Below are 14,019 nucleotides of genomic sequence, written 5' to 3'. Positions count from 1 at the left end.
TAACTACATACATCTTTCACATAAATCGTCAGACTTAAAATTTACCGTTTTCATTTCCATCATGATTGCGCAAAAGCATCGAACTTGAAATTCATATCCAAGAGGTATGATGGAAATTTGCCATTTTGGACCTAGTTAAAAGGTATTGCCTGGGACGAGTCTCCTACAGCACAGTAACAAGCAAGCACTTATCGGAAGGCCATTGTAGGTTCGACTCCTAATGGGAGCACTCCAATCCATTTGTCTCCTTGAATGCCTGTCTTTAACTGAATGCATCACCTTCACGAAAATCCTTTCCCTTTCTTTCCATCTTCGTTCCTAATGGGAACGAAATCTTACTTTGGTTCGAGATGGAGGTTTATTTTGCATACCATGACAAGCGATTCTATTTATATATTGACCCCTATATTACGTTAACATAAGTATGGAAATCCTGTACTGATAATAAATTGAGTCAGCCCTAAGGAGACTGAGCACTAGTTCCGCCATTTTGGAAAGATTCACGTGGAGTGCTGGTTAATTGAGAGCCGAGAACAAAATAAAGTATGGTCCGTCCAAGTAAGTTTTGTAAATTTTCGTGTCAGCAAGCGGCTTTTTTTGCCATTAACCTATATCTGAAACGTTGATTTAAATTGTCTTCAGAGAAACAGAGCAAGCGGATGACGGCCCACAAGAAATACAAAATACAGCGAAAGGTTTGTTTGTGGATTGTGAAATGTGACGATCGTAGTAGTACAGCTGAGTCACAGTACATTGCAGTTAGTAACATGTAGGGGTGTCTGCTCAGACAGAAACACTTTTATTCGACAAAGTAGAAGATCGAGTTTTGACTGCCCTCACACTAGACATATCATTGCTCTGGTTGGGCAGGCAATAAAAATCGATATCTGAAAACCTTGTTATAAATCGATGACCATAGCATCATTGGATTTCATTCTTTCATATGTATTGTACTTGTGAATCAATGAAATCAGTATCCTCAGGCTATGGATTACGCGTTTTCGATGTTATCAATTGAATCAATCTTGTAGTATCAAGAGTCGTCTCATTCCAATCAGTGGGAATTTTAACCATCCTATCCAAAAGTATGATCTCAGGTACTAACTAACTAATGTAACATCAATAGGGCTTAACTCCAGTCAGTTTGCAGTTGTAAATGCCATTGAGTCAGTCTGTGAGTAAACTTTTTAGGAAGATCAATTGCAGTTTCTCTCTAAAATTCTTTGAACTGCTCCCAATGTATTTAGCTGACCATAGCTTGTCTGCTTTAGTGGGTTGGGGAGAGTTCAAAATTTTGTTGGAGTTGCACACTTGCTGTATCAAGATGATGGTGTAAACTCACTTTATAAGATAACCCAATTAATATTTCCCATTTTACATAATTCATGATAAATCTGTAACTGCTAAACTATTAAGAAATATAGGGTAATTAAGTGCTATCAACTGAGTTGATAACGTAAATTGGCCACTGTAAAGAGTTTAAAGGCTGATGTTTCGAATGTTAGCCCATTGTTAGAGCTAAAATCACTTTAAATGTCAGCCTTCAAACTCTCCACAGTGGCCAATTTACATTATCAACTCAGATGATAACACTTAATTATCCTGTTATACTTTCCCACTGACACAGCACCATTGTTTCTTTAGAAACTTAATAATACCCTTTTATTAAGAATTATAGTGCTTGTCTAACACCTCAACACTATACCTCGGTGGATAAAGGGAACGACTACCCTAGCTTTAAATTGTTTTAATAGACTATTATCATGGTGGTCATGTTGAACTTTTGAGGATAGAGTCTCATCAAGGGAGTCACCATGGCTACTACCTGTATATCTTACCCAAAGTCAAGAAATACAGTGGGGATAAAATAGACTAAAACACTAGGAATGACCAACTTTTTCATCACACATCTAAACATATCATGTATACCATCAAGATAATGACACACCAACTTCTTTATTATACCCCCTCTAATTCATTCCCTTGTGACTTAAACATCAGCAATTACCTTTAGAAGAGTGTTGTTCAAGGTTTTACCTGACCCCCATTTTTCTTTTATTCCTTTCTTCATGAATATTAACAGTACAAACATAAATATTAACATAACATTAGCGATATAAAGCAACACATTGTTTGGTGCATTTTTTGTCCCATTGAAAAATAGATGTATGGCCACTTAAAAATCATTTGTATTATGATGATGAGATAAAATCGCCAACTTGTCCTACATACCCTTCTTGGGATCAATCATTACAAACCTGAAAATATATCTTTGTAGTTAAGATAATGTTGTTAAATATTGTTTCACCTTTCTTTCCAGATCAGGGAGCATCTTCGGAAACAACGAAAAGAAGCCAAAATTAGTGGAAAAACAAAAAGTATGTAAAATCCATAAATGATAGGCTTAAATTGAGCTAGATGATAACCCAGATAAACATGTTAGAAAAGACTTTGTGTCTTAATATTGCATTGTTGCTTAAAACAAATTTCAAGTCTAAATTGTTTCAAACTTGTTTTATTTGTATGATCCTCTGTTTCAGACATAAGACAAATTGGAGTTAAACCTGAAATTGTTTTTACATGCTGGAAAACTTGTATTCATAGTCTGTTGAATTAGTTCAAGGTGCTTGCTTCATAGAGTTTTTCTGATCCTGGTTTGGGTTGATGTATTTTTAAGCCCTTTCTTCACACTAGATGACTGTCTTGGATTAATTATTAAAAATGTTAATATTTCAGAACACAAGAAAGATCCAGGAGTCCCAAACCTTTTTCCATTCAAAGAGGAAATACTTAAACAAGCAGAGGACAAGAAAAGAAGAGTGAGTACTTAATAACTAAACATATGTAGACAATAAAACTAGCCATTAACCCTTTAACTCCTATGAGTGACTGAGAAAGAATTTCTCCCTACAATGTCAACATTATATCAAGCAAACAAGTGATGAGAGTAACGAAAAAGGTGAACACTTGAAAAAAATTGCTAAAAACTATCCAGGACTGAAAGACAACCGCAACAAAAGGTTTTCTCGAGCATTAAGATTCAACTGCAATTTAGCCACATGGCACCACTTGAACCTGTGGCTGAAATAGCAGTTGTTGTCTGAGAGCACCCACTAAGGTTGTGCTGGTTAACTTTCTAAACTGCCTCTTTGTTAAAATTGTGAAGAAGTTCTAATATTTTAGGGAACATTTATTTATAAATTAGTGTTAATAAGATCATACTGTAATTCTTGCAGCAAGAAGAAGATAAAGAAAGGAGAAAGAAGAACAGGTTGAAAGAAGTGAATAAAAAAAGAAATCTAGAAAGTTTGCAGAAGGATGCTCTCAAGAGAGGAAAGGAGTTTGAAAGAAAGGTACAGTTACTGGAATGTGTTCGCTGCAATTTCTGATGAAATGTTTTGTATTAAACCACTGTATGATTAGTTGGTGTCTAGCAAAAGGATATGATGTATACAGCTCTGTATTTTTTTGGAATTTGAGACAAGCCTGCAAATTATTTATGTTAGTAGGTAGGTCATATGTCAGGCCACTGACTGGTGTTTGCAGCACAAGAAGTGGTGGTGAATAAAAGAAAAACTGTTTCATTTTCTGGAAAAAAAATGTTCCTTATCATTGTAACATACATACACAGTCAGATTATTGGACAAGGCCAAGCTTTTGCCTGTCAAAGAGGGTTTGTTACTAAATATTTTCTGATGGAAAACCTAATATTTTTTATAGGAAGCAATTAAAGAAAATTCTCAATCAGATATTAACTCAGGCAGAAAAGTAGGTGGGTACAGGAAAATTGAATATTCTTCATTCTGTCTCTTAATATTACAGACAAGTGTTCATGGTTGTTGTGTTGGTTTTTAAAAACTTACCTTTTTTGGCAATCTCTTTAACTTTATTGATCAAATTGATTGAGTGATTTATTTTTGATGAATTGATTGACAATGTACACTGTTTGTTTATTTATCTCTGTCCAACTCTATCCTTCATGTTCTTTTTATGACTGCCATATTTGTTTGACTTGTTCACAGAGGGATCACTTAAAGCATATTACAAAGAATTCAAGAAGGTACAGTAACCTGTTATGAACATACAATTGCATAAATTTCCAGATATATTACATACTTTAAATTTTAGAAATAAAGAATTTCCTCTTAGAAATGTTCCCTTGTTGCATAGTGGAACTTCATGAAAATGCAGTTCAAAATGTTCTGATATGCAGTTTAACATAATTTTTCATTGGGAAGTTTATTGATGAGTGTCACCTTAATGTTCTAGACCAAATAATAGTTCTAGAGAGTTGAGTCCAACCATATTGCACATGGGCTTTTAAAATAAAAAGTATCACTTGATTATTTCATAGATGAAATGTGTATTCATTATTAGGTTGTTGATGCTGCAGATGTTGTCCTGCAAGTATTAGATGCCCGTGATCCTTTAGGCTGTAGATGTCCACAGGTGATGTGATACTATTTAGAGAATACATACCTTTTTGGCTTTTTGTGAGCTATAAATGAAAGGCAACACTGTAGTGGTGGCTCACGTGTAAATAATTTTTTGGAGGGCACTTAGAGTCAATTTCGATTTTTGCAAAATTTGATATGAACTTAAGGCCTTAAGGTAGAAATGTCTGAACTTTGCACAAGTTTGATGATCAAGATAATCACCATTTCACTGACAAGAAAAAAGCTTCTGTACCTGCACATGTCTAAATATTTCTTTAACTGCTCACAGGTAGAGGAGGCAGTATTATCTTCTGGAGTCAATAAGAAATTAGTTCTGATTTTAAATAAAATAGGTGAGTTTTTGGCAAGGTTTAAGATGACTTCACACAAACCAGTAACAGCAGAGCTTATTTGGGTTTTGGTATATGGATGGTTTCTATTCCACTACATTGTACCCTCAGTATTTCCTCACAATTCTCTTCAGCTCTGTAGTACCAATTTTTCTTGTGGACTGAGAGGGGACCACGGAGAGTATACTGTTATGCAAAAGAATATGTTGAGTCCAAAATTTATAGGACTTACCATTAAATCACCACATTTCTCACCAAGTCCATCCCTAAACACCTTCAACTGATCACAAAAACCAACAAATCAAAACAAAAAAAAATCAGTGGAAAATGTTAAATGAAGTTGTACACTAGGACTGCATTCTTGGGTGCTTATAAGTTACAATTGTTATTTAATTTATACTCCTTGTGCCAAAAGTTTATCTACTAAATTTAAAGAATAAAAACAATTTTTTTTTAAAAAATTTATTTTGCAGATCTTGTGCCAAGACAAATTGTAGATCAGTGGTTGAAATATCTCCGTAATGAATTTCCAACAATTGCTTTTAAGGCATCTACACAGAACCAAAGACAGAACCTGGTAAGTAACTAAATATAAATATTTTTGGAACAAGAGATCCTCTTTAACTTAGCAAGTAGTTCTTTGTTCAGCCTTTGTGTGCAGAGGCTAATAATGCAGGGCAATCAGTGGAATTTTTTGATGAAGTTTTGAAATTATAGGCAGTTAATGGTCACTAGTTTTTAAGGTTTTGATTGAGAGCAAGTTGTCACTTAAAGCTGCATACATTATTATGTTCAATATTTTTGACAAATGACACAAACTAGTAAAAGTTACTTCTAAGAAATGTCAGACACCATTAAGTTTTCTAAGTGAGCATGGATGTAACAATGGTAAGAAGGGAGCTTGCCTCCTACTGCTGATCAGGTCAACATTTTGTTTTCCTTGCATGTACCTAACATGTACCTGAATGAACAACTGAGAAGAGAAAGGGAAACTTAATGTAGACATGAGACTTCTGAAAGGAACAGAGGAACCTCACCTCAACAATATGCAATGTATTTGGATGGTCCAAGTGCTTTACATGAAACCCTACTACACTTATGTTTCAAAAATGTTTAGTAAACATATACCAAAAGATATTTGAAGAGTCCAGCCAATATCAATTACTGTTTGTAGTAACTGATTATCAGTCACTTTAGGTCAGTTAGTTATTCTCAGTCTCTTTCTTGTTATCTTTTTCTCCAGCATCAAAGTAAGGTATCTTTGTCATTAGCTTCAGGAGATCTATTAGCAACCAGTGCTTGTTTAGGAGCAGACACTTTACTTAAACTTCTGGGAAATTATTGCCGTAATAAAGACATCAAGACTGCTATTACTGTTGGAATAGTAGGTATGATAACATGGAGTTTTGTCCTTTTTCCCTGCAGGACATTTACAGTTTCAATAGGTCAAGCCTATTCACTTTGATTTCTTTACCCATCCTGGGGTGGCCCCCACCCCAGGATGGTCACTCATAATACAATTGCAATAACATTTAGAGATTATATGCTTGGAGCTGATCATTTATAGGTTTTTATTTATTTTCCCTCTGAATATCTAGGTTTTCCTAATGTTGGCAAAAGCAGGTGAACTATAATTATCTAATGTTGTGGTGTGTAAGTGACAAAATAAGATAGCGTATAATCAACTACTTTTGTAGTAGACTTTCCCTTGTGATCCTCATATGGTGTCTACAGCAGCAAGGTTCTATCATGATAGCTGTGTTTGATGATATGGACCTAAGTTAGGTTTTGTATTGCAACTATACATGTGAGAAGTTTGTGTATCTTATTTTTGCAGTATTGTTCCTCATTTTATAAAGAGAGTAAATAAAATAATTGAGGTATAATTGGTAGAAAGATCCAATTCCTCCAAGTTCTCTGTACTTTAGGACCATCTGCCCATAAATTGTCTGGATTTTATGCAATTTTAATGGGAATCTGCAGTACTAGTAGCTTAATATACAGAGTGTAATGGTGCCATGTTCATAAGATTGGGGGTTACTTTTCTCGACTGCAGAAATGGTGTGTGACTCCTCAAACTTTTAGAGAATGCTAATAAAGTCAAATCATGGCAAAAAAAAATTTGTCCTATGTAATATGTTTTTTTGTACATCATCAACATCATTTTTGTGTTGTTTGATAGCATCATCAACAGTCTAAAGAGGAGTAAAGCATGTACTGTTGGAGCCACTCCAGGGGTTACAAAGTAAGTCAGCACTCTTTACTTGTATTTAAATGTAGCATGAAGTTTACTCTGAAGTGAACTTATTACCCTACACTGTATCTCTCACAGGATTTGCAAAGTAAATGATATTATAAGCTAGTCTAAATAACATGTTGAGGTTTTGTTTTGAGCCTTTATCTCCAGATGTACTTTTTTCCGAGGAATTTGTTCAAGGACTTACACTGAGAACTCTGATCTTTGATAATTTTTATGTCCTGCTTAGTATTCAAATTGATTTCACCTTCCTTTTAGTGATTTTTTCTTTAATTATTTTTCCCTCAAAAATGTCAATATGGTAAGGATTTTAAAACATTTTACCCCACATTATCATAGAAGAATCTAAATAGGACATTATTAAACTGCAGGAGCATGCAAGAGGTACATTTGGACAAACATGTCAAACTTCTGGACAGTCCTGGTATTGTGATGGACAGCGGAAACTCTGATTCAGCTGTTATATTACGGAACTGTGTTAAGGTATAAAGTAGAAATATTTGTTGAAATCGTACCAGTATGTTTATAGGACCCTTAATTAGAAATTATACTGCATCCATGTGCCTCACTGCCATCAAATCTTCACAAGATTTCTATGACATTTTTTTTATCAGGTATACTATGGTATATCAATAACCACATGGGTTTAACGCATTAAATGGCCTTTTTAAAAATATTGTGCATAACCAGTTGGTAGTACAGGTGAAAGACTTTCAAGGTTAAGTTTGGGCCAGCCTTGCATCTTCAAAATTGTTGGATATACAATTTGCATTACTAAATGCTTTTTGATAAGGAAATCCAGTGATACTTATAACAAAGCACAACTTGATGGTAAGCATCAACCAAAGTAGAATCTTTGATGGAGAGTAGCAGAAGCTCTTCCCTCTACTTTTACTGACATGTGACACAAGACAGGTGCAGCTCTGTAGGTTTTCCAGGAGTTAGAATGGCCCCTGGGTCAGCTGGGTGCATCAGGTTTAATTCCACTTGTATCACTATGTGGGGTTTGTTCTTGGCAGTCTTGAGTTTAGCTCATTTGTTATGCTTGTTAATAACCAACTAATATCCCCCAGTGAGTTAAGAATCTTGATTGGCCACACAGTATTTCACTGGTTTATTAGTGATTTTATGGCTCTGATGCTATAGAGTCAATTTTTTCTTTTATTTTCTTTTTCTACTAGTTATTGATAGTGCAGTTTGTTCCATAACAGATAGAAAGCATTGATGATCCAGTCCCAGCAGTTGAAGCTATTTTAAAAAGATGTAACAAACGACAGGTAATTTTTTTAACCTCATTTATTTGTTTCATTCATATTAAAAAATTTGAAAAGCAACTTTATAGATATGAGCAAATCTTATTATGTTTTAATTTGCACTTTTTTTTCAAACATCATGCTATTGGTTTCAACCCTGAACAAGTACACAGCTCTTTGACTAACTTTTGGCTTATCATTTTTTTAAAGATAATGAGGCCCTTCTTTCTTTCTTTCTATTTTTTGAAAGGTCATGGAAAAATATCTAGTACCAGATTATACAGATGTGCATGAGTTTCTCTCTCACCTTGGTAAGAGGCTTGGAAAGTTAAAGAAAGGTAAGATAGTTAAACTAAATGTTTGAAATGAATGATCTAAGAATTACTTCATTCTGCATAGGTCTCTTCTGCTGTTTGAATGATAATTATTGTGATGTACATTATGGTAAAGGAAAGTAAAGTCAGAAATTTTTGAAGTAGGCAACTGTACATTTTCTTATCTGCAGCTGAGGTATCCTGTGTAACTCAGGTTTAAATCACAAGTTACATAGTAAAATTCTGTTTGCTGATGGATACTTTTGTTGAGGGTGGTGCTCCTAAGGCATCTTTGTTGATTCTTTAGTTGGGACAAAGGGATAGCAGAGTGCTGAGAGGATGGCCTTCCTTTGCTATGTCAAGGGTTTGATTGATCCTGGGCCTCTCATGGGTGGAGTTTAATGCTGGTTGTTGTCCTGGTTTCCCTCAGGTTTTGTAGGTCACTAGAGTTGATACTACTCATTTTACAATAGGTCATCATAGGTTAACTTTCCCACCCCTCCCTTCTAACCTTTTGTTAGAACAAAACCTTTCTTGTAATTTATTACCTATTTGGCCGCAGTGATTTGAAAGTAGTCTATCAAAATCAAGTTTTCTCTTAATGGGCTAAACACAAGTTTACAAAAACTGCATTGTATATGTATCATTTTCTCACATACTGAACTTGATTTTGAAGAGAGGACATACAGTATATAAACACCAATGAAACTTCATAAGAAGTTAGCTTAAATTTGGTACTGAACTTAATAATCATAATTATATAACTTAGATTACTGTATAGGCTTCCAACTTGATTTATTGACTCTGTTTCAGTGGGTGAAAGTGTGTTAGATTTTTGTTTGTTGTTTTTGTTTTCAACTGTTGCAGGTGGCATTCCCAATGTAAATGCAGCAGGGAAATCAGTGTTGAAAGACTGGAACAGGTTTTGTATTTGACTTGTAGTTTTGTATGCAGAATTGAAGGAAGACTCTCAAAACATTTCCAGTCATTTGTTGTGCCATTCAAATCTACCTTCAACTTGATATGAGTTCAGTGAGAGAGAACAACATTTGAGCGTTTGTAGAATTCACGTTTCTCCTAATTGTTTCCTACCTTGCACTGGAAGTTGGTCTTTGTTTGACAGAAAGAAAGGGATTGCCGGACCCTACACTTCCTGATAAACTGATGCATCAAGTATTTGAGTGTGCTTTATCAAATACAGACATCGTGTTGTATTGGAGGGTCACTGGCACCTAGTGAGTGAGACATATTAACTTACGTTGTGTTTGAAAAATGATTTTTTTATCCACAGTGGAAAGATTGTATTCTATACTCATCCGCCAGAACAGCACAAGTTACCCACCCATTTATCAGCTGATATTGTCAGTGAATGGAGCAAGGAGTTTGATTTGGTGAGATATGAAAGGAAGGAGATGAAGTTCTCCTCAGTAATTTCATGTGTTTGTGTCAGTGTTCTTAAACTTTAACTGCACCGACAATTATTCATCATCACTCGTCATACCAAGTTACTTACTTTGGTTTATTATTAAGTTATTTGCTAAAGCCAAAGCAATTTTGTATAACTCTCGTAAAAGCATTGATTTCAAGACAAATTGTTGAACAATATTATCTTTTATTGAGAGTGCATCGATTTTGAAAATTGTTACTGCCCTTCTAGGGGTGTTAATATGTTCGCCGCAAACCCTTTTTTCCTCAAAGCGCTGGTTCTTTTAAGAGTCGCGAGAGAGTTATGGAATGCGAATGCCAGCAGATGTAAGAGGTGTGAAGACGCTTCGCTTGGCTAAGATAGAGGGATGAATGAACAGCTGTGCTCAGACTACTGGGTTGTTTAATGTCTGTTATATCTTCACATTCCTCGTTACTAATTTCATTGCACCTCTCTTTCTTCAGGGTTCTCTCCAACAGAATGAACATGACGAATTGCATGGTAAGTCTGCTGCTGATAGAAAGAAAGACCACAGAACTGGCGCTAAGCGAGGAAAGACCCAGTTTAGTGGTTACTTAAGTTTTTCCTGCACAATTTTTGGCACGGGAAGCAATTGGTTTTCACATCTTTGGTGCCTCGTACATTTTCAGCCACGACAATTTTTGGCCTCGAAATGTGTTGTAAAAAGGAAAAATAGCAAACAAACGAGAGAAATCAATATTGTTTGCCTTTTTTGCTCGAATGTGTCTGTCACCAACTGAAAAAAAAAAGGAAAAAAACTTTTGAAAGTGGGTAAATCGCAAGGTTGCTTATGAAATTGGTTTGTGTGTTTGCAAAGACGGTTTTTATCGTAAACATTCCATCATAGTTGCATACTGATACAATTTAATAAATCAACTGTTAAATGGTTTTCAGTGTTTTGTAACCATTTCTAACTACGGGCTGGGGTATATACATTTATAAAGCAATTAATCAGGAAATTCATGTACTTGCTATCCTTGGTAGGTCTGCGGCACACAATGGAAGATGCAATGGTGCTTGAAGCGGGTGACCCTGTGGATGCAGCTAAGGTTGATGAGGAAGATATGGTGAGTTTCGAAGCTGTAACTGTTCATTTATTAATCCATTTTGAAACTTTTTTGCTATTTCTCTTGAAGTTTTCAAATTTCCTACCAAGCTTTCTTACGTAAGAGTGGAGGATAGTGGAGTATTATTTTATGTCTCTGTTCTTTTTATTCCCACTCTGTCGCTGAGCTCTCTTTTTCTATTCGTCCCCATGAGCGTCATAGTCAGGTTTGTCTTTCAGTTAATCGTTACCTACTGTTGATTATTCGTAGCCAGTTTAGAGAGCTACTGTCAAAAATAAGTCGTCATTCCCAGAACACATCATCAGTGAATGCTGGCCTAAGCAGACCTCTCAATCCGGAATAAAACGTGCCTTCCACCAGGCCATTCAGAGCGGGTTTTCCGTCGAGTTGGTATTAAGTGGAAGTTTTTGATGGATTAAGTGTAGGACGCGAAATGGCATTTTAAAGTTGGTTGGATGAACTGAAAAGAAACGCAATCTATAAAACTTTTTCTTCCAAAGAGTGAAAGTTTTTGTAATGAAACAAATTGAAAAACATACGTTTTATTTGCCTTGCTTAACACAGGAATCCGCCGAGGAAGATGACGACGACTCAGATGACAGCGATTATGATGAGGAAATCGACGACGACAAAGAAGACGAAGAAGCCATGGAAGACAGCGATGGTGAGCAGGTATGATCAAGTTTATTCTTCTTACGTCAACAGCTTTTTAAGGGATCGGAGAGGAGAAATCGATGCTACCGATGAAATATGATAATTCAAATAAAAAACTACAACAACAGTGACGGTAAGAATCATATAACATTACATATTGATAATAATTGTATCAAATATGATGATGACGACAACGATAACAGACTGAAGTTACTGCTTAACCTTCACGACTCACATGAAATCTGCTGAGAATCGGTGCTCTTTTGATTGATGGAGGTTGGTCCTAGTTTACTATTTCATTCTAAACTACAAATGATATTTACTTTGCTGTTGAGTGAATTGTTTGTGTTAGAAAGAGATCAGTGGCGGGCGTCAGTATAGGACGCTCTCAGTTTATGTCACCACTTTAAACATTTACAGCACATAGCCACCAAACACCATCTTGAGTCAAAAAGATTAAAAACATCAAGTGTTAAGCAATGAAGTCCAACCAAAATTTAGGCTAAACAATGAGGTAGTGAATATCCTGAATCCAAGTCTCCCGCAGATCAACGAAGCGTGCTGCATAGCTTATCCTTTAAAATTATTTTGTATGTGAATGAAATCCCATTTTTAAATTAAAGGATGTAAACTAGATTCGCCTTGAGAACGAGGCGTAACGGACAATGAGAAGTGTTTGGATTCGTTTGATAGCTGAAATCCTAAGGGCCAATCAAAAGTGTAGTCAAGGGTGAATCAAAACTTATCATCACTATGCCGACCAATTTTACTCTTGTAGGCACAAAAAGATGGCATGACAGTTCTTGTCAAGAATTCAAAATCCGTCTCACATCCGAAGGAGGTCACGAAATCTCGGGGAGCGACTTCAGGTGGACTGGCGCCGAATGAAATCAATGAATTTAATCTACAGACTAATAAGGAAAGAAAGAAGGTAAAATATGTTTAGTGTCTCGTGCCCAAGCCATTCCGCTACAAGATAGCAATGCAATGTGTTTTGAATTCTTTTTTCCCATCTTTTTTCATTACTTGGCCTTTGTTTTTTTTTTTAGCTTTTTAAGAAGCAGCAGAGGGACAAGCGGAAACAAGGTAAGACTGTAATGAATGACAAGGACCAGGTTCGCCTCGTAAGTTAAGTTTCTCCTTAGTAGACAACCAAGCACAAAATTTACCAACTTTCTCAATCTTTTAGCACAATCAACTCCTTTGACATTGTTGGTCTTAACGTTATATACAGGACGCTAGTCACATCTGAACCTTGCTGCTGTAATAGCCCAGATCACGATAGAGTTCTTTGTAGCTGTGTAGTTTACTTGAAGCTTTTGACCGTAGCTGGAATCGAGAGTTGTGAGGTTCCAAATACCCTAGGAAGACATATTAGAACCAAATACTCGATGGAATCTTGACTGTAGTGTTATATTTCAGGGTGGTTCATACGAATTGAATATGAATTGTTCTATTCTCTTACAGCAACGAGTCAAGGAGAGGCAATGGCTGAAGATGACGATTACAACTTTGACACTGACTTCAGTTGAAGAGAAAAGACATAATCCTGGACTAACAGCAATAACAATCACGCATATTGATCTTAGGTTCAATTGAAAAAAAAAGGGAGAGAGAGAGAATAGAGCTAGAATGTGAGGGAAAAAAGCTTGGATCTGAAGCCTTTGGAAAACTATTGATCGTCTGAGAGAAATTTTAGGATAAAAACAAATTTGTTTTTATGTATTTTTTTATTTTAATCTCCCTCTGTTTTATTATTTGTAATAAGCGTGAGACAAAATGTACAGGACGAGAATACTTTATTCCTGATTAAAAATACTCCCCGACAAAGTTGGTCTCTAGAATCGCATTGTAGTCAGATTGTTCGATATTGCCGAGTTGTATATGTTGGCATGGGAGACTCGGTGATCTAATGGTAAGAGCACTAGACTCCTGGTCGAGGAGTGCGAATTCGAGCCCAGGCTGAATCACTGTGTTGTGTCCTCGTTTAAGATACTTGACTATCACAGTGCTAGTGAGTGACTTCATGATTGAGAGCAGTACACACATTGATAAGTTAGCCGAAAAAAAGAGGTAATAGTTCAGCGTGGTTTACTCCAGGAATGCTCTGTGAGTGAGACTTGGTATGGTTTGAATGGCAGAAACTCGCAAACTACCAACAGACTGGACTAATTCCAGGCTCCGAGCTGCGGGCTGAAAAGGAATTAAAATTCAGTTAATCACGCCTGTAAACCTGCTTTT

At 35.9% G+C, this 14,019-nt stretch overlaps 1 protein-coding gene across 1 annotated transcript; it reads left to right on the top strand.

Moving 5' to 3' along the window:
• Positions 1-463: 463 nt before the first annotated feature.
• Positions 464-13,608, top strand: LOC113682259 (guanine nucleotide-binding protein-like 3 homolog). The gene is made up of 24 exons (XM_089206589.1): positions 464-558; positions 643-695; positions 2,321-2,378; positions 2,737-2,819; positions 3,237-3,353; positions 3,721-3,772; positions 4,023-4,060; positions 4,378-4,449; positions 4,726-4,789; positions 5,260-5,363; positions 6,030-6,174; positions 6,385-6,409; positions 6,969-7,031; positions 7,415-7,526; positions 8,255-8,320; positions 8,547-8,634; positions 9,478-9,532; positions 9,902-10,001; positions 10,501-10,537; positions 11,042-11,124; positions 11,689-11,796; positions 12,557-12,709; positions 12,828-12,864; positions 13,246-13,608. Exons 1-24 carry the CDS (start codon positions 546-548, stop codon positions 13,308-13,310), a joined length of 1,791 nt encoding a protein of 596 aa, XP_089062715.1. The 5' UTR covers positions 464-545; the 3' UTR covers positions 13,311-13,608.
• The last annotated feature ends 411 nt before the right edge of the window (positions 13,609-14,019 follow it).

This window comes from Pocillopora damicornis, chromosome 5 (genome assembly GCF_964200805.1).
Source record: "Pocillopora damicornis chromosome 5, jaPocDami1.2, whole genome shotgun sequence".
Classification (NCBI taxonomy): domain Eukaryota; kingdom Metazoa; phylum Cnidaria; class Anthozoa; order Scleractinia; family Pocilloporidae; genus Pocillopora; species Pocillopora damicornis.
The sequence above is the reverse complement of the archived record's forward strand: the minus strand, read 5'-3'. Positions and strand labels throughout refer to the sequence as shown.

Bases quoted from the DNA above. Each gene is read 5' to 3' on its own strand.
- LOC113682259 (XM_089206589.1), top strand. The intron at 6,175-6,384 runs GTATGATAACAT...CTGAATATCTAG, and splicing joins TATTACTGTTGGAATAGTAG to GTTTTCCTAATGTTGGCAAA. The intron at 7,527-8,254 runs GTATAAAGTAGA...GTTCCATAACAG, and splicing joins TATTACGGAACTGTGTTAAG to ATAGAAAGCATTGATGATCC.